At 63.2% G+C, this 16956-nt stretch overlaps 1 protein-coding gene across 2 annotated transcripts in view; it reads left to right on the forward strand.

Moving 5' to 3' along the window:
- CHD5 (chromodomain helicase DNA binding protein 5) overlaps nucleotides 1–16956 on the forward strand; it is a 48951-nt gene that overhangs the window by 6682 nt on the left and 25313 nt on the right. For both annotated transcript variants that reach the window (XM_037154279.2, XM_037154280.2), the window contains exons 2-11: nucleotides 3124–3251; nucleotides 7841–8020; nucleotides 10129–10247; nucleotides 10654–10892; nucleotides 12448–12572; nucleotides 13907–14030; nucleotides 14399–14565; nucleotides 14744–14965; nucleotides 15969–16175; nucleotides 16355–16566. In XM_037154279.2, coding sequence (XP_037010174.2) covers nucleotides 3124–3251; nucleotides 7841–8020; nucleotides 10129–10247; nucleotides 10654–10892; nucleotides 12448–12572; nucleotides 13907–14030; nucleotides 14399–14565; nucleotides 14744–14965; nucleotides 15969–16175; nucleotides 16355–16566 — 1723 coding nt within the window. The remainder of the gene's footprint in view (nucleotides 1–3123; nucleotides 3252–7840; nucleotides 8021–10128; nucleotides 10248–10653; nucleotides 10893–12447; nucleotides 12573–13906; nucleotides 14031–14398; nucleotides 14566–14743; nucleotides 14966–15968; nucleotides 16176–16354; nucleotides 16567–16956) is intronic.

Here is a 16956-nt window from a genome sequence, read left to right on the forward strand (position 1 = left end):
CGGTCCCGGTGCATGTTTTCAGCTGGCTTCGAAAATCTCTGCTTCTCCCGCAGCTGGGCTCGGGGACAGGACGGGGTCACTGTCTAGCCTCAGCCTGTCCGAGCGAGGCCAGCCAGCCTCATCCCAGCTTTAAACCTGCCCCTCACCGCCCGGCTCTGTGCCCCGTAGTCCGGGCCAAAGCCACAGCAGCGGTGCCCCCTCAGCTGCTCAGGACCACCACGCTGGCCCTCCAGGGGTGGCCGGCACGCAGGCCGCCTGCCCTGGGGCAGTCCCCTATCCTGCCTGAAGTCTGCCTCTCCGGGGCTGTTTGCCCAGCAGGAGGGGGAGGGGCTGGCACAGGGGTTCCAGGGGCCGTACAAGACAGGGAGGGCACGTGTGCCCCGGTGGGGAGGCCACAGGTCCCTGGCCACCCTGGAGGCGGGCCCCAGTGCCCGAGGGGTGCCCAGGTGGCGCTGTAGCCCCACCGTCCCCTGGTAGGGAGTGAGTTGTGTGGGAACCAGCCCCTGGGGCCTTGGGTGTGGGCAGAGCATCCACTGGGCCGCTGGCCCCTAGCGCCCCCGTAGCAGCACCCACAGTGTGGCAGTGGGAGCCAGGAGACGCCCTCTGCCTTGGTGGGGGAGAAGGGGGTTGGTGGTGAGATGGGGGTGACCCACGGGAGGACGAAGGGCCTGAGTTGGGGTGTCCTGGGTATGCACCCTGCTGTTCCGGCATCTGTGGTGTGTGGTCAGCGTGGTGACGACCTCGACTGGGGGAAGGTTCCTGGGTGGGGGCAGAGCCCTGCCTCCTTGAACTGGATTCCCCCTCCCCGGCCAGGTGGCCGAGTTGGCTGGACCTTCGGCAAGGGTTTGATTCCCAGTCAGGGAACATACTCAGGTGGTGGGTTCAGTCCTCCAAGGGGGCGTGTACAGGACGTGACCAATCAAAGTCTCTCTCTCTAAAAGCAATGAAAAAAATGTCCTTTGGCCGGGATAAAAAAATAAATAGAAATAAACTTGATCCCCCCCTGCTCCTGGTGGCACCGGCCCTTCTCTGCCTCCTCGGGGTCTCCCGGTGGCGGTCCTCAGGCTGAGTGAGGTCCCTGCTGTGCCCCCAGCCTGCTGGGCTCTCTTCTCTGCCCCCTCGGTGCATGGGGGGCGGGGAGGGGAGGGGACAGGGTGGGCAAGCTGGCCTCGGCGCCTGGGGCTTCTGGCTGGCGGGGAGCTCTGGCTGTGTGGTGGGCCCCTTTCGTGGGCTCTTCGGAGGTCCTGCTTTGCTTCTGGAAGCTTCCTTTGCCCTGGGGCAGACAGATGTGTCTCTGCTTCGGGTGGCTCGTTGTTGCAGCATCTTCCGCTGCATTTGCTTCCGGGAGGGTTCTCCTTGTTCTCCCGGCTGGACCCAGTCGGCTCTCAGGACCTGGGGCGTGCTGCCCGTGTGGGTGTGGCTGGGGTGTGATTGTGGGTGTGCGTAGCTGTGTGGGTGTGATTGTGGGTGTGTGTAGCTGTGGGTGTGATTGAGGGTGTGTGTAGCTGTGTGGGTGTGATTGTGGGGGTGTGATTGTGTGTGTGATTGTGGGTGTGCGTAGCTGTGGGTGTGATTGTGTGATTGTGTGGGTGTGATTGTGGGTGTGTAGCTGTGGGTGTGATTGTGTGGGTGTGATTGTGGGAGTGTGTAGTATGGGTGTGATTGTGGGGGTGTGTAGCTGTGTGGATGTGATTGTGTGGGTGTGATTGTGGGGGTGTGTAGCTATGGGTGTGATTGTGGGATGCATAGCTGTGTGGGTGTGATTGTGGGTGTGTGTAGCTGTGGGTGTGGTTGTGGGTGTGATTGTGGGTGTGTGTGTAGCTGTGGGTGTGGTTGTGGGTGTAGCTGTGGGTGTGGTTGTGGGTGTGTGTAGCCTGGGTGTGATTGTGGGTGTGCGTAGCTGTGGGTGTGGTTGTGGGTGTAGCTGTGGGTGTGATTGTGGGTGTGTGTAGCTGTGGGGGTGTGGTTGTGGGTGTGTGTAGCTGTGTGGGTGTGATTGTGGGTGTGTGTAGCTGTGTGGGTGTGGGTGTGTGTAGCTGTGTGGGTGTGGGTGTGGGTGTGCGTAGCTATGTGGGTGTGATTGTGGGTGTGTGTAGCTGTGTGGGTGTGGTTGTGGGTGTGCGTAGCTGTGTGGGTGTGGTTGTGGGTGTGCGTAGCTGTGTGGGTGTGGGTGTGTGTAGCTGTGTGGGTGTGGGTGTGGGTGTGCGTAGCTGTGTGGGTGTGATTGTGGGTGTGCGTAGCTGTGTGGGTGTGGTTGTGGGTGTGCGTAGCTGTGTGGGTGTGGTTGTGGGTGTGCGTAGCTGTGTGGGTGTGATTGTGGGTGTGCGTAGCTGTGTGGGTGTGATTGTGGGTGTGCGTAGCTGGGGATGTGATTGTGGGTGTGCGTAGCTGTGTGGGTGTGATTGTTGGTGTGCGTAGCTGGGTGGGTGTGGTTGTGGGTGTGCGTAGCTGGGTGGGTGTGGTTGTGGGTGTGCGTAGCTGTGTGGGTGTGATTGTGGGGGTGTGTAGCCGTGTGGGGGTGTGGTGTGGAGAAGCAGTGTGATCTTCAGTTCCCCACTGGGGGTCCTGGCACCCTCCCAGGTGGCCGCTCCTCCAGATCCCAAGGCACTTGCAGTTCAGCTCTCTGTGGTCCTGGGGTGGGGGTTCTGGTGTGGGGGTCCTGTCATCGGGCACCCTGGGAATGCCCAGCTGGAGGGGGCTCTGGGATCCCCTGGGGCTGCTTTCTCCCGGGGGAGCCCATCAACAGGGCTGCCTCGTAGCTGCTACTTGGACTCAGGATGTTGTTCCCAGAGCCCTGTCCAGCTGGGAGGGAAGGTGGGGGCCTGGTGGTGACAGCACCCGTTCTGCCAATTAGGGAAGGAGCCACGGGTCCCCAGGGTGGGGTGAGACAGCCCATCAGGGCTGGGAGGGGCTGGGTGGAGGACCTGTCTGGGGATCCTCCGTGGGCCGTGGGCTGTGGGCCGTGGGCTGTGGGCCGGGGAGGGGAGGCCCAGTGGCTGTGACCTTGTAGGGCTGGTGGCAGAGGGGCTGGCTGTGTCCACAGGCCCCTCCTCCTGCTCTGTGTCCCTGGGGGTCTCTCGGAGGGTCATGGCGGAGTAACCCCTCCCCTTTCGACTCTTCCAGAAGAAGAAGATGGTGGCCTTGAGGGCTTTGAGGACTTTTTCCCGGAGGAGCCTGTGAGCCTTCCCAAGAAGAAGAAGCCCAAGAAGCTCAAGGAGAATCGGTCCAAAGGGAAGCGGAAGAAGAAGGAGGTGCGTGGGCTGGTGTCTCGCTGGTGCCCCTGGGGCCACAGAGCAAGCTCTGGGCTCCTGGCCCAGCCCGGGCTTCCTGCCTCCTCCCTACCCTATGGGGGTGGGGCCAGCATTTCTCACCTGGACTGTCCCCCCACTGAGGGAGACCCTGTGGACCGTGGGGCCCTGAATTTTCTGCTCCATCCCTCCTCCGATAACATCTCCCTCTGTCCTCGGTCTCAGGGCTTCAGGCTGGGCCTCCCCCCCAGTTCCCACATGCACATGAGGGACCGACTACCAGGGCTGCCAGGGGCCTGTGGGCACCCCTTCTCCTCTGCCCGCTCCAGGCAGGGCACAGGGTGCGCAGCCCCGGCCACACTGCTCTGGCCAGGAAGGAGGCTGGAGGGGGGCAGTGTCTGGACGGGTCTGCAGCGCGGCGGGAGGGCCGAGCACGCCCCGCACCCCAGCGTCACTCAGCTCGGCTCCCACTGCTGGACACACCTGAACGCTGTGTGTCTCTGGCTCCAGTCCGTCTGTCCGTCTGTGTCCCCTCCATCATCAGCCTCAGCTGGGCCCCTGCCCTGTTTATGTCTTGCCGTCTCCTGTCTCCCTTGCTCTCTTCTCGTTCTTTCCATTTCTTCCTTCTCCTCACGCCCCCCCCCCCCCCTGACCACCTCGTTCTTTCCACGCCCCCTCCCCTCTCTTCCTGGCACTTGCTCCTTCCCCCGTCTCCTGAGACGCAGTTCAGGTGCTCAGAGGGCTGGAGGCAGGGCAGCCTGGAGCCCTGCAGAGGCCTGGCAGTATCAGACGGGCCCCCAGGGCCACCCTTGGGCCATTGCTGTCCCCTCCCCTGCATTGCTGAGAGCCTGGCTTGGCCAGCTGGCCCATCTTGGAGGGTCTGGAGCATGCTGAGGCCAGAGGGTGGGATCCCCGCGGTCGTGCGCCCACCCCCCACCACACGGGGGGTGGGGGATTGCAACCCTTGCTGCTCTCCATCTCCAACCAGGTGGCCCCAGGACAGGCAGTGGGGGGCGGGGGCGCGGCCGGACCACCAGCAGTCTTGTTTTTCTGTGTGTGTTTGTGGGGGGGGGAGGAGACAGGCAGCAAGTCACAGACTCTGATTTACATAAAATAGCCGGACTGTGGCCAGAACCCGAGCATATGTAGATGAAGCTCCCTGTCAGACCCAGCGCAGGAGGGAGAAATGATTTCAACCTGTACTGCAGCGGTTACCATGGCAACCAATTATTCAGTGCTAAATTATAACTGTTTATAACAGTCGTGAATGGGAAGGCTCACATTCGATTCTTTCTTTTTCCCTCTCGGTCTTGAAGGACCCCAAATTGAGAATGACCAACTCTCTGAGTCCTTCCTTTTGAGTTTAAATGTCTCATTTTTCGAGATATGGCGTGTGCTGAGCACTGGGTGGGGAGGGAAGGGAGAGGGAGGAGAGGGCGGCCTGGATCCAGAAACGTTTGCAGAGCTGGGGAAGAGGGAGGGTGGGCAGGGACGGCTCACCGGGGTCCCCCGGGCCTGCTCAGGGGGCATGCTGTCCTCCGTGGGCCTGGGGCTTGGGGCTGGGACCCCCCTGCCTGCCCCTGGCTGTTCCCATGTGCCACCTGGCCATACTGGTTAGGGCGGCTTTGCAGACAGATCCTGTGGGTGCTCCAGGTCCACTAAGATTCTTTTCCACCAAGTGCATCCTGTCCCCACGCCCCAGGCTGCCGCAGCCCAAAGGAGAGTGCCAAGGTCAAAGCCCCCACTGTCGTTCTGCGTTCAAAGCCTAGGGCTGAGGCTGGTTCAGGGCATCATGGGTCTGTGCCTGCTGCTTCTCCCCTGAATGTGGCTTGGCCCACAGCTCCCCTTGGTCAATTTCAATGCACAGAACTCACCCTGGTTCTCTGTCACTCCTCCCCTTGCCACCGGCTGAGGCCGCATCCCCCGAGGTCCTGCCAATGGGCCACTGCCCTTCCCCTCGTCCCTTTTCTGCAAGGAAGATTTGGGGAAGAAAAAAAGAGGCTCAGGCCCAGGAGTGTCCAAATGGCTAAATGCAGACGTGCTGTGGATACAGATGTTGTCCCAGTGGGAAACCAATTTCCAAAGGCGTGTCCTGCACCCCCATCCTCCACCAGACCCTGGGTGTGGGCAGGAGGGCTTGGATGAGGTCCTGGTATGGGGGTGGGGGGGGTCCCGGAGGCGTGTACTTCTTAGGTTGAGGGAGATGGCAGGGCACAGAGGGGTCAGAGGGCAGGCAGGAGTGGGGGGCAGAACTAGGGAAGCAGAGCCTTCTCTTTTAAAGGGCTTCCCCCAGCGCAGCGAGGGCAGGGGGCGCTGTCTGCCCTTCCCCGAAGCTAGGGGTCCTGCTGAAGCCCCAGCTTCTCTCTCCAGGAGGTCTGTGCCCTCTGGCTCTCCCAGGTGGCCCTGGGGTGAGCAGTGGGCCAGCCCCCCCCAGCAGGGCCTGGCGTGGGGCCTTCTGCCTCCCTCCCTCCCATTCCCTCTGGCTCCGCACTGGACTTGTGCCGGCCACTCCTCGTCTCTCCTGCACTGGGGATGTGGCAGTGCCTGCTTCCTGGCACACACTGAGGTCCACTGCCCCGAGGTGTGGCTACGGAAGCCCCTGTGTTGGCGCCTTTCCCCCCCAAGTGGCACCCAGCTGCCGGCACGCTCGGATCTGCAGAAACGGGGCCCGAAGCCTGTTTTGTCCCCCTCCCCCCCATCTGTGCTGCGACTTTGGCTTCCAAGCAGAGGTGGGGTCGTCATCGCGGGTAAACGTTTAAGGTCTCCCCTTACATGATCCCCTAACCACCCTGTGCGTCCCCATTTCCGGTGGGGAAGCTGAGGTCAGGGTGCGGCAGTGACTGTCCCAGAACCCAGGGTGGCGAGGGTCAGAGCTCTGAGGCCTTCTCTGTCCTGCAGCCTCTCCAGGGAGCTCCAGGACCCACTGCGGGTCCTTCTTTCTCATCCCTGGTCTGGTTGGTGGGGTCTGTCCCAGGGCAACGGAAGGCCAGTCCTGCCGCCCAGCCTCCCTAGGTCCCACTGTCGCTGTCCATGGTGCTGAAGCTTGTGTCTCCCTCCTCCTCCCATCCTTACCTTTGCTGGGGTGACGGCCGAGGGACAGCCTGTGTCTCAGGCCTCTCGAAGGTGGTCTCTCCAAACTGGCTGGTGTCTGCACCCTTGGGGGACGTGGCCATCCCTGTCTTACCCCCACCTCCCCACAGGACTGAGGCTGAGCTGGGGGCTGTGGCCACCAGCCTGGGGAGCGGGAGCTGCCCTGCAGGCTGTCCTGCCCCAGGCAGCAGCCGGGACCTGCACTGCCCCTGGGGCCTGGCATGGCCAGCCAGTATGTGGGAAACACCAGGACTCAGGAAAGGGGCAGAGGCCAGCTGGCGGCCTGCCGGCCCGCTCACCAACTCAGCACTGGAGGGGCACCGGAGTTTTGGGAGCAGGGAGCTCGGAGCTAGGAGACAGAGGGCTGAGGAAGAGTGGGGAGCCTGGGGGCCGGCCCTTTCCCAGCTGCCTCTCCGATGCAGGCACTAGCGGACTCCTTACAGTGTGGCCGCAGAGGGCAGATGCTGGGCTGGGGGCCTCCCGGGGGGTCTCCTGAGGACCCCACTCCCCTCGGTGCCCTCCTTCTTTTCCCCCCTCCCTCCCCACCTCCTCTTCGGCCTCGCTCCCCCACGACGGTTTCTGAGCTCATTTTTCATCTTTCTGGTGCTTTTCTGTCTTTCCCATGCCTCCTTCTGCTCACCTCGAGAACAGTAGACAGCCCGTGCTGGCGACCAGAGTGCCAGCGCCCAGCCTCCCTCCCTGCAGCCCCAGCCAGGAGGGGCTGGGAAGGGCTTGCATCTGCCTGGAAGGGCAGCTTCCTCTGAGGGGCAGTGCCTCCTGATGGCGGTGCTCGGGGCTGGCACCTCTCTTATCTCCCTGTGGATGGGCCGTTTTATGCCCGAGTGGAAGGGGAGACAAGGGAGCCAAGCTGAGGAGCTGCCTAAACGACCTTGTCTTGAACTGTGGTGCCTCGGCCAGGGTGGGGCGGGGGCCAGGGGGAAGGTAGGCTTGTGTGAAGCGGCTTCTGGAGAGCTGTGGGCTCTGCGTCAGTCACAGGTGGCCCCGACACGCAGGCCTCCGTGGGAGGCTCACATGCTGGAGAGGAGAGGGGAAGGAGGGGCTCGGGACCGGAGCCCTGGTGGGGCCAGGGGCTTTTCTGGCCCACTTTGCTTTTGGGCTCCTGGGTCCAGGTGCCGTTCCACAAGACTCTTTCAAACCCCAAAGGCCAAAGAAGGCTTCTTCTGACTGGAGCTGAGTCCCAGCCTCACCCAGCAGGGCGCCCCCAGCAGGATGCATGCACTGAGCTGGCCCAGTGGGGGAGCCTGGCTTGGGTGCACTCCTACTCTGTGCCTCCCACCCCCCCAGCCTTCAGGGTGAGTGAGGCCCTGTGACAGCCCCTCCGGCTGGGCTTCGGGGCTGAGCTCTGAGCAGTCAGGTGCTAAATGGCCTAGAAAGCATGGCCGACGGGCTGTACCAGGAGCCTGCTCCCAGGCAGGCCCGCAGCCCAGCACCCCCGGCTCCCCATGGGCCCCTGCTGCCCTCACTGCACCCTGGTCTTGCAGGGGAGCCACGATGAGCTGTCAGAGAACGAGGAGGACCTGGACGAGAAGTCGGACAGCGAGGGCAGCGACTACTCCCCGAACAAAAAGAGGAAGAAGAAGCTCAAGGACAAGAAGGAGAAGAAGGCCAAGCGGAAAAGGAAGGGGGATGATGAGGATGCCAACGATGATGGATGCCTCAAGGTAACCCCGGGGCCGGCTAGGGGACCGACTCCCAGGGCACACCTGCTTGCAGGGCGGAGCCTCCTGCCGTCACCTCTGCCTTCCTGCCTGGCGGCCCTGCGGGCCAGGACCTGAGCATCTCTCCCAGGGCTTGCGGGTGTGCGTGTCTGTGCACGTGGGCTCAGGGGGGGCTGGGTGCTGGCCTGTGAGAGAGGCTGCAGCCACGAGTCTCAGACACACGTTTGAAAACCCGGTGGACCAGCTCCGGGAGTTTGGGGCGGACGCCGTGCAGCCCGCCTCTCTGATGTCTGGTCCGCGATCCTGCCTGCTGGAGCACGCGGCTCTTTCTGAGAGAGCGATGGTCTGAGCTCACGCGCGTGTCAGGGACCTCTCGCCTGGGGCGGTGTGGGGAAATAAATCAGCAAGTGAGGCCTTTGCCAGCAAGGAGCCGAGGGACAGCTCCGCGTGGAGCAGAAGGGGCGCCGTGGCTCAGCACAGGCCCGAGGGCCTGCCCATGAGGGCCTGCAAGAGCGCGGTCAGGGAGGCATCTTCCCCGTGGCCCTGGGGAGGCTGCACCCTGGGGGCACCTCTGGTGGGGAGTGGCAGAGGACCTCGAGTCAGCCCAGGACACCCAGGACTGACTGGGCTCCGGGCCGGCCCGGATTGAAGGATAAGTGCTCCGTAAATATGAGCGCGGTGTCCGTTGGGAGACGCGGAAATGGTGCCTGTCAGTGCCTGGCGCCGGGGAGCCCCGGCATGTGCCGGCTCCCGGAGGGACTGTGCCCTCCACAGGTGTGCTGTGAGCCATCTGTGACTATCACTAGCTGAGGGGCTGGCGGCTTTGAGTGGTGGTGCACTTACGGGAGTGATCCAGGTGATCCTGTAACGATGTCATCGGCACGCACACAGGCCACTCTGTGTCCTGGTGGGAGCCGAGGCCAGGGAGCCCCCAGGAAGGGCTGTGTGGGGTGGGGGCAGGTCAAGCCAGGAGGGGCTCCCACCCCTGAAGTGTCACCAAGAACAGGGGGCCAGGAAGCTCTGGGCATGTAGGAGAATGGAAATAGTGGCAGCTCAGGGCTTCTTGGCCACCTACTGCCCCATCCGGCAGGAGGGACGGCACACTTCGGTCCTGGATGTCCACACTGGAGACCCAGCACCCCCTGGACTGGGCCGGGGCCTGGGAGTGGTGTGTGCTGATTGGCTGAGGGGGTCAGTGGGTGGGGCTGGGGCGGGGCTGTCTGGAACTAGCTGGGGACAGGTGCGTTGTCGAAGCACTGGTGCTGACCCTTTCCCTCCTGCGAGGCAGCTGCTGTTACCCCTGTTATACAGACAGGGAAACCGAGGCAGAGAGAGGTGAAGTAGCTCCCCTCACTGCCAATATGAGGCAGAGCCAGGGTCAGGACTGGCGTCCGTCTAGCTCCAGAGTTTAAGCGCATACCCAGCAGCCCAACCCCGCTCCTCTCCCAGGCAGCCCAGGGTGGTTCTGTGATCTGACACCCAGGCAGGCTGTCTCATGATCAGGAGCTCACTGTGTGCCCTCGGGAAGTCACCCACCCCGTTGGGGCTGTGTCCCATCTGGAAAGTGAAGCAGCAGCAAGGGACCCTCTTGGGGTTGTCCTGTGTCCCTACCCTGGCCAGGACACACCTTTCTGGCCCTGGAACCTGGCAGCAGCCTGTTCTTTTATGGGGCCCATGCATAACTGTACCAGGGGCCACCCTGGGGCGGCCTCATTTCTCCCCACCACGCCTGAGGCAGCCCTGGGCCTGCTGCCTCCCCAGGGCCATCTGCCTCCTAAAACCCACCTTCAGGCTGCTCTTCCCCAGAGCCCAGACTCCTGAAACACAGTCCTCCAGAGGGCGAGTCCTGTTCTTCCTGCCCTGGGCACATGTGTGGTCTCCCCTAAGTCCCTGCACTAACCCCCCAGGCACTTTTCCCTGCATCTCCTAATAAGGGGCTGGGGACTGGCTGTTTTGGGGTGTTTTCAGTGGTGGCCGAGAACTGCTCTTGTTAAGTCATAGGCACGGTCCCCCTTCCCCCTGTTGCGAGGCCTTCTGGGGGGCCCCTGGGGATGAGGGTGCAGGTTAGAAGGACCCACCTCTGACTCCGCCCCCGGCCCCTGTGCTGGCAGGAGCCCAAGTCCTCCGGGCAGCTCATGGCCGAGTGGGGCCTGGACGACGTGGACTACCTGTTCTCGGAGGCCGACTACCACACGCTGACCAACTACAAGGCCTTCAGCCAGTTCCTCAGGTGGGCTGGCGGCTGGCAGCCAGGACCGGGCAACCACAGGTGGTCAGAGGGGCAGAGCCGGCTCCTGGGTGGGGACGTAGTCCCAGGGGATCTTACTCTCTCACGCCCCCTTAGCTCTGGCGGACAGCAGCGCCTGCTGCAGGCCCCCCCCCCCGGCCCCTCAGGTCTTGCAGGTTCTAGAAACCCAATAAATTAGAAGATTGCCAACCACGTAAACAAGGAGTTGAGCATTTTGGGGGTGGGCTGCTGTCTCAAGCTTTGTCTTCTCCCCTGCCCCCCTTTTCTCCCCAGTTCTCCTGACCTGGAGGATGGCACTGGTGCTACCAACCAGGTGTGGGAGAAGAGGGGTGGGTCCTGCCGCGGTTGTGGGGGTCTCATCCTGCTGCCTCTCCCCGACCCCTCACAGGCCGCTCATTGCCAAGAAGAACCCGAAGATCCCCATGTCCAAAATGATGACCGTCCTGGGAGCCAAGTGGCGGGAGTTCAGTGCCAACAACCCCTTCAAGGGCAGCTCGGCGGCGGCGGCCGCAGCGGCAGTGGCTGCGGCTGTGGAGACGGTCACCATTGCCCCTCCGCTGGCTGTCAGCCCCCAGCAGCCACCCCAGCCTGTGCCCATCCGCAAGGCCAAGACCAAAGAGGGCAAGGGTAAGCTGCGGGTGGCCAGGCGCTCAGCCTGCTGGCAGGAGCCCTTCCAGGCCTTGTGGCCTTGTACAGCTGGGGTGGCTGGGGCAGTCTCAGTCAAGAGCCCCGTGCCGTGGTTGGCCTTGACCCACATGGCCTTTCTCAGCTCTGTTGCAGTGGCATAGAAGTTCCTGTTCTGCCTGCCTTTAGGGGCTGGGGGAGAGGTGGGAGATGGTGCTCAGAGCTTGGGGGGTTTTGTCCTGGCCCCTTCCGACTTGGGCATGGAGGAAGGGAGCAGGGAGGCCCAGGCTGCTGAGGGTCAGAGGCTCTGGAGTTTGGGGCTGTGCCACTCCCAGGGAGGAGGGGTCCAAGGTCAGCCCTGACCCTGTTACCTGAGCAACAACAGGTCGTTAGGGCAATGGACGTGCATGGGCGTGGTCAGGGCCAGCTTCTGGGGCATCCTGGAAGGAGGTCCCGTTACAAAGTCGGACTCAGCAGGGTGTTCGGGTGGGGATAGCAGAGGCTCTTTGCCACTTGAAGTCCCCTGGAAGGGACCTCCCCCCGGTGGCGGGCGTCAGGCCCCTTTGCTGGCAGCACAGTGATCTTCCCGGGGCTCTCGATGGTGGGGTCATTGGCAGCTCAGCCAGTCTGGGTGCCCTGACTGGGTTTTGATGGGGGACTGAGGGGCTCAGGGACTCCCTGTGTCAGCCCCCAGGAGCCTTGCGTGCTGGTACGATGTGCCCCTTCGCCAGGTCCCTGCAGGGCCGGTAGGCAGTGTGATGCGGGGGTAGAGCCCGCTCCCTGCTTGCCCCCTTGCTGGCCTCTGTCCCGGGCCCCGCCCTGCTTTCTCATTTCCTCTTAGGCTCCAGCTGCTGAGCTATTGATTCTCTGGGCTGCCTACTCAGAGCCTGAAAAATTGAAATAGATTTTCCTTGGAGGTTACAGCTGGGCCCCCAGCCCCATCTCCCTCAAGTACTGTAGTTGGCAGAGGGCCCGGGCCGAGGCCACCGGCCTCCTGGCCCCCATTGCCCTGTTCAGCACAGTGGGAGAGGCTGCTGGGGGTCATTACTCCCCAGGTGGCTAATTGTTCTATGGGCATCTCCATAAAAACAGCCTCCACCCCGCTGGCCACTCAGGAGCCAGCATTTGCGGGGGGCGGTGGCGGAGGTGAGGGTGGTCTTGGGTGGTGCCAGCATTGCCTGGATGTGGTGGTAACCCAGACCCAGGCAGCCTCCCACCCCTTTATCCCCTTGCCCTCAGTGGTCCTGCTTGTGTGGCTCCCTGGGGGACAGCTTCTTTCTGGGGAGAGGGGACAGGACAGGGCTGTCCCCCGGATGGCCAGTGTTTCTGCTGTTTGTGGGAGAAGGGCGTCCCAGAGCCGGGGGCAGAGCCTGGGTCCCGGTTACTCTCTGGCTCCCCCCTCGCAGTGCTGTGGACATGTAAGCAGGGCATCGGCTCCCCGAGCCTCGGACTGCTGGACAGGGCCACGACCCAACGGCCCTGGCCTTGTCTCCTTGTCCCCCCTCCATCACTGGGAGGGCTGAACGAGGTGTGGCCCTGTTCCTCTGTGGCTTTTCAGGGCCTGGAGTGAGGAAGAAGATCAAAGGCGCCAAGGATGCCAAGAAAAAGGGCAAGGGGAAGAAGGTGGCAGGGCTCAAGTTCCGCTTCGGAGGGGTGGGCACCAAGAGGAAGAAGGGATCCTCGGTGAGTGGGGGGAATGGGCGTGTCTGTGTGAGCTGGGCGTGTCTGAGTGTGTGTGTGAGCATGTGAGTGCGTGTGAGTGGGTGGCGTGGAAGGTGAGGGTCAGTGTGGGGGTGAGACAGTGCACCCACAGGTATGAGGGTACTTGGGAGTGTCTGTGGCTGTGTGCATGTGAGCAGCCCTGAGACGTTCTGCGTGCGTGTGCAAAGGTCGGGGTGACTGCGGAAAGCGGGGCTGTCAGCTCATTCTCCTGAAGTGGCCTGGGGGCAGTGCTCCCCTCTCCCCACTCTGGTCCCATTCTACATGCAGGCCTGCTGGGCCTCGCTCTCCCCACCTGACCGGGAGGGGCTCAGACTAGATCCTTCCCAGGGCCCCCGCGCTTGGACGGGGGAGTGGGGGCTCAGTCCCGGCCCCGCTGCCCGCAGCTGCCGCTCCGTCGGATGATGGGGCCTGGGTTCCTAGGTCTGCTGGGTGGCTGGGCCCCAGCAAGGGCGAGCAGGTGGGTTTGGGTCAGGCTCCTTGCCCTTCCAGGCCAGCTCTACGCCCGGTCAGATTGACCCTAAGGGGGCCCATTGCTGGAGCATTTTTTACTCCTTCTCTGCAGGGGGTACCCTGGGCCCTCCCTTCTCCCTGGGGGGGGGCGCAGTCACACCCCCACTGGCAGAGAGCACCTGTTTCCCTCACCTTGCCCCATCCCTGTAGAGGGGCGGAAGCGGAAGCCATTTCTCTGTCCCTTCATAGAGGCAGGTGACAAGTCTTGAGTTTGGATGCTCTGGAGGGGGGCATGAGCAGCAGATGTGGTCCGACCTGGGGCTGGCGGTGCAGCTCAGCTCAGCAAACGTGTCTAGTACAGACTAGAGTGCCAGGCCCTCTGGCTAGCCATGGTGGCCCCGCTCCAGAAGGGATGTGGGCGTGTACACTGGGAGAGAGCCAGCGACAGGCAGATGGGCCAGGCCAGGCCTGGCACGCAGGCTGTGCAACAGGTGCAGCTAAGGAGAGGTCTGGGAAGGCTCCCTGGGGGAGGTGTCCTTTGAGGTTCCCCTTGGGGGCTGTGTAGGCGTTGGGCAGGGTGGAGGGCACAGCCTGGAGAGAGGTACTGATGCGGAAAGTGTGGAGGCCAAGGGCTGGAGAGCAGGGCTTCAGGAGGGTCACAGACACTAGGCTGGGCCCTTGGGGGCTCTAGCTGTGTACAGGGACCAGATGGACCACAGGGGACCGTGTGCCTCCCGAGCTTCCATGGTGCCCTGCCCCCCACCTCTGCCCAGGCCAGGGGGGCCTCCGGGGATGAGGCCCAGGGTGGGTTCTGGGCTCACACGGGGCCCCCCTCTGCCCTGCAGAGTGAGGAGGACGAGAGGGAGGAGTCGGACTTCGACAGCGCCAGCATCCACAGCTCCTCCATGCGCTCCGAGTGCTCCGCAGCCCTGGGCAAGAAGAGCAAGAGGCGGCGCAAGAAGAAGAGGAGTAGGCTTTTCTGCCTGCAGGGTCCCCGTGCAGCCTCGTGGATGTGGGGGTGGGGTGTGCAGAGGCCCCCTTCGGGAAACAGAGGGAGGTATCCTCCTGCCTCTGCCTCTTCCAGGCAGTTGCCTTGTGCTTCAACACCCCCTGGTGTCTGTGGTCAGGAGGGGAGTCCTGTCCCACTGGGGCCAAATCCAGGGCCTATGGTGTGAGCCACCCCAGGGCCTTTGCACTAGCAGAGGGGACACTGGAGGAGGGAGTGCCACTTAACCTCATCCATCATCCAGTCATCCAGTCATCCACTCTTCCACCCACCCCTCCTCTGCCTGTCCCTCTCACCCCTCCCTCCCTCCCTCCCTCTGCCCCCTTTGCAGTTGATGATGGCGATGGCTATGAGACGGACCACCAGGACTACTGTGAGGTGTGCCAGCAGGGCGGCGAGATCATCCTGTGTGACACCTGTCCGCGGGCCTACCACCTGGTCTGCCTCGACCCCGAGCTGGAGAAGGCCCCTGAGGGCAAGTGGAGCTGTCCCCACTGTGTAAGCCCTTGGCAGAAACCCTGGGCAGGGCGCAGTCTGTGCCTGGCTCCCCGGACCCCAGCGCTGGTCATCTTGGGGCAGCACGTGGGCAGGTGCTGAATGGGAGGGAGGAAGGGAGGCCCAGGCAGGTGGAGGGTGTTTCTGCCCAGGGTGCCTCCACCTGTGCTTCTCCCTCAAGGAGAAGGAGGGGATCCAGTGGGAGCCTAAGGAGGACGATGAGGAGGAGGAGGAGGGAGGCTGCGAGGAGGAGGAGGACGACCACATGGAGTTCTGCCGAGTATGCAAGGATGGCGGCGAGCTGCTCTGCTGCGACGCCTGCCCTTCCTCCTACCACCTGCACTGCCTCAACCCGCCGCTGCCCGAGATCCCAAACGGTGAATGGCTCTGCCCGCGCTGTACTGTGAGTGTTAACGCCTGCCCCTTGCGGAACGCCCCGCCCCACGGGCCAGGCCCCGCCCCACCACGCCGGGCAGTTCCTTGCTCCCTGTCAAAGCCCACAGCAAAAAGGCCCTGCCTAGGCCGGCTCAGGGCACGCCCCCCGCACAAGCCACGCCCACAACGACCGGGCAGGTCACGCCCCCACCAGGACCACCCCGCCCATCAAAGGCTCTTACCCACCACACTCCAAACCCCTCCACCGAGGCCACGCCCTTTCAGGCCCTGACCCTCCCGGGTTCGAGCTTGAGCCTGAGCCCCGCCCACCACAGGGCTCACGCCTTAGCCAGACCAAATCTGCTTCTCAATCCCCGCAAGACTCCTGCAGTTTTCTCGCCCGAAACCTGTTATGAAAAGAGACAGGTGGTGGGGATAATCCTGACCCTTCCCCACACACACGTGCCGTTGATCGTGGAGCCCTTTAAGGCTTCCTGAGTTTCCAAGGTCCAGGCCTTCTGTTGCTCCCACTTTCGAGTGAGAAAACAGGCTCAGGAAGGAAAAGGGACATGCTTACAGCCACCCAACCACAGAACTGTCCGCTCAGACCCACTCAGGACCTGGCTCCCATCCCAGGGCTGCAGTGGGGAGAGGCTGTGAGGCCCCTGGGGCTACAGCCTCAGTTCGTGCAGAGAGAGCAGAGCACCCCCCTCATTGTGGCCCCCAGTCACCAAATGCCCCCTTGCTCTGAGTTGTCCCCCAGGCCCACCTCTGGGTGCCGGGCTGTGCTGTGTCCCGCCCTCAGTTCCCCGAGTGCGTCTGGGCTTCTGTCTCGTGTGTGTGTTAGTGTGTGTATGTGAGAGAGCATGCACGCAGACCCATGCACAGGCACAGGCGGGCTCCCGGGGACAGGCCCACACTGTGCCTTCTGCCTTGGGGAGCAGGGTGGCCCCCCTGCCTGTTGTCACAGGAACCTCAGGGTGGGTCCCCACAGCTAAGCCCTGAACTTGCGGACCCTCCTTTGTCCACAGTGTCCCCCACTGAAGGGCAAAGTCCAGCGGATCCTACACTGGAGGTGGACGGAGCCTCCCGCCCCCTTCATGGTGGGGCTGCCAGGCTCCGAAGTGGAGCCCGGCGCGCCCCCACCCAAGCCTCTGGAGGGCATCCCGGAGAGAGAGTTCTTTGTCAAGTGGGCCGGTCTCTCCTACTGGCACTGCTCCTGGGTGAAGGAGCTGCAGGTGAGGCACCTGGGCAGGTGCGGCTGCGCCGAGACTCAGCTCCGAGTGTTGGGGAGGGGGAGGCTGAAGGTGACCTTGTCCTGCCTGGGAGCCTGGCTGGGACATGGGGCGTGTGGGTCAGGGGGACAAGGGGGCCATGGCTCATCTCCCTCTGTAACTTCTGCCCTGTCTGGGAGCAGCTGGAGTTGTACCACACGGTCATGTACCGCAACTACCAAAGAAAGAACGACATGGACGAGCCACCGCCCTTCGACTACGGCTCCGGCGACGAGGACGGCAAGAGCGAGAAGAGGAAGAGCAAGGACCCTCTCTACGCCAAGATGGAGGAGCGCTTCTACCGCTACGGCATCAAGCCGGAGTGGATGATGATCCACCGCATCCTGAACCACAGGTGTGTGCCCAGCGGGGCGTGGCCCGCAGCCGGGACGCACCACTCCTCTGCTTGAAGAAGGAGCACAGCGCCCGTACGTGTGCTGTGGGCGCAGGGGGAGGGGGCCGAGGGCCCCCACTGGCAGTGGTTTGACTGGCCAGCTGGTGGGTTGTCATTTGCATGTGATGGGAGAACAGTTGTCATTTGCAAGTTTGACACACGTCATACTTGTGGTGGGAGAACAGTTCCAAAGTGAACGATTGCTTAACCAACAGCCTGAGAAACTTGCACAGACTGCTGCGGGCCCCAGAGGTTTTGTGGCTTTGTGCCTCTGGGTCCCCCGGAACTTAGTGCATGATACCTGTAGGGGGGTCCCAAGGACCCAGGCGAACCTGACGTGTGGGGGCACAT

This window comes from Artibeus jamaicensis, unplaced genomic scaffold (assembly GCF_021234435.1).
Source record: "Artibeus jamaicensis isolate MK-2021 breed Jamaican fruit bat unplaced genomic scaffold, CSHL_Jam_final scaffold_847, whole genome shotgun sequence".
Classification (NCBI taxonomy): Eukaryota; Metazoa; Chordata; class Mammalia; order Chiroptera; family Phyllostomidae; genus Artibeus; species Artibeus jamaicensis.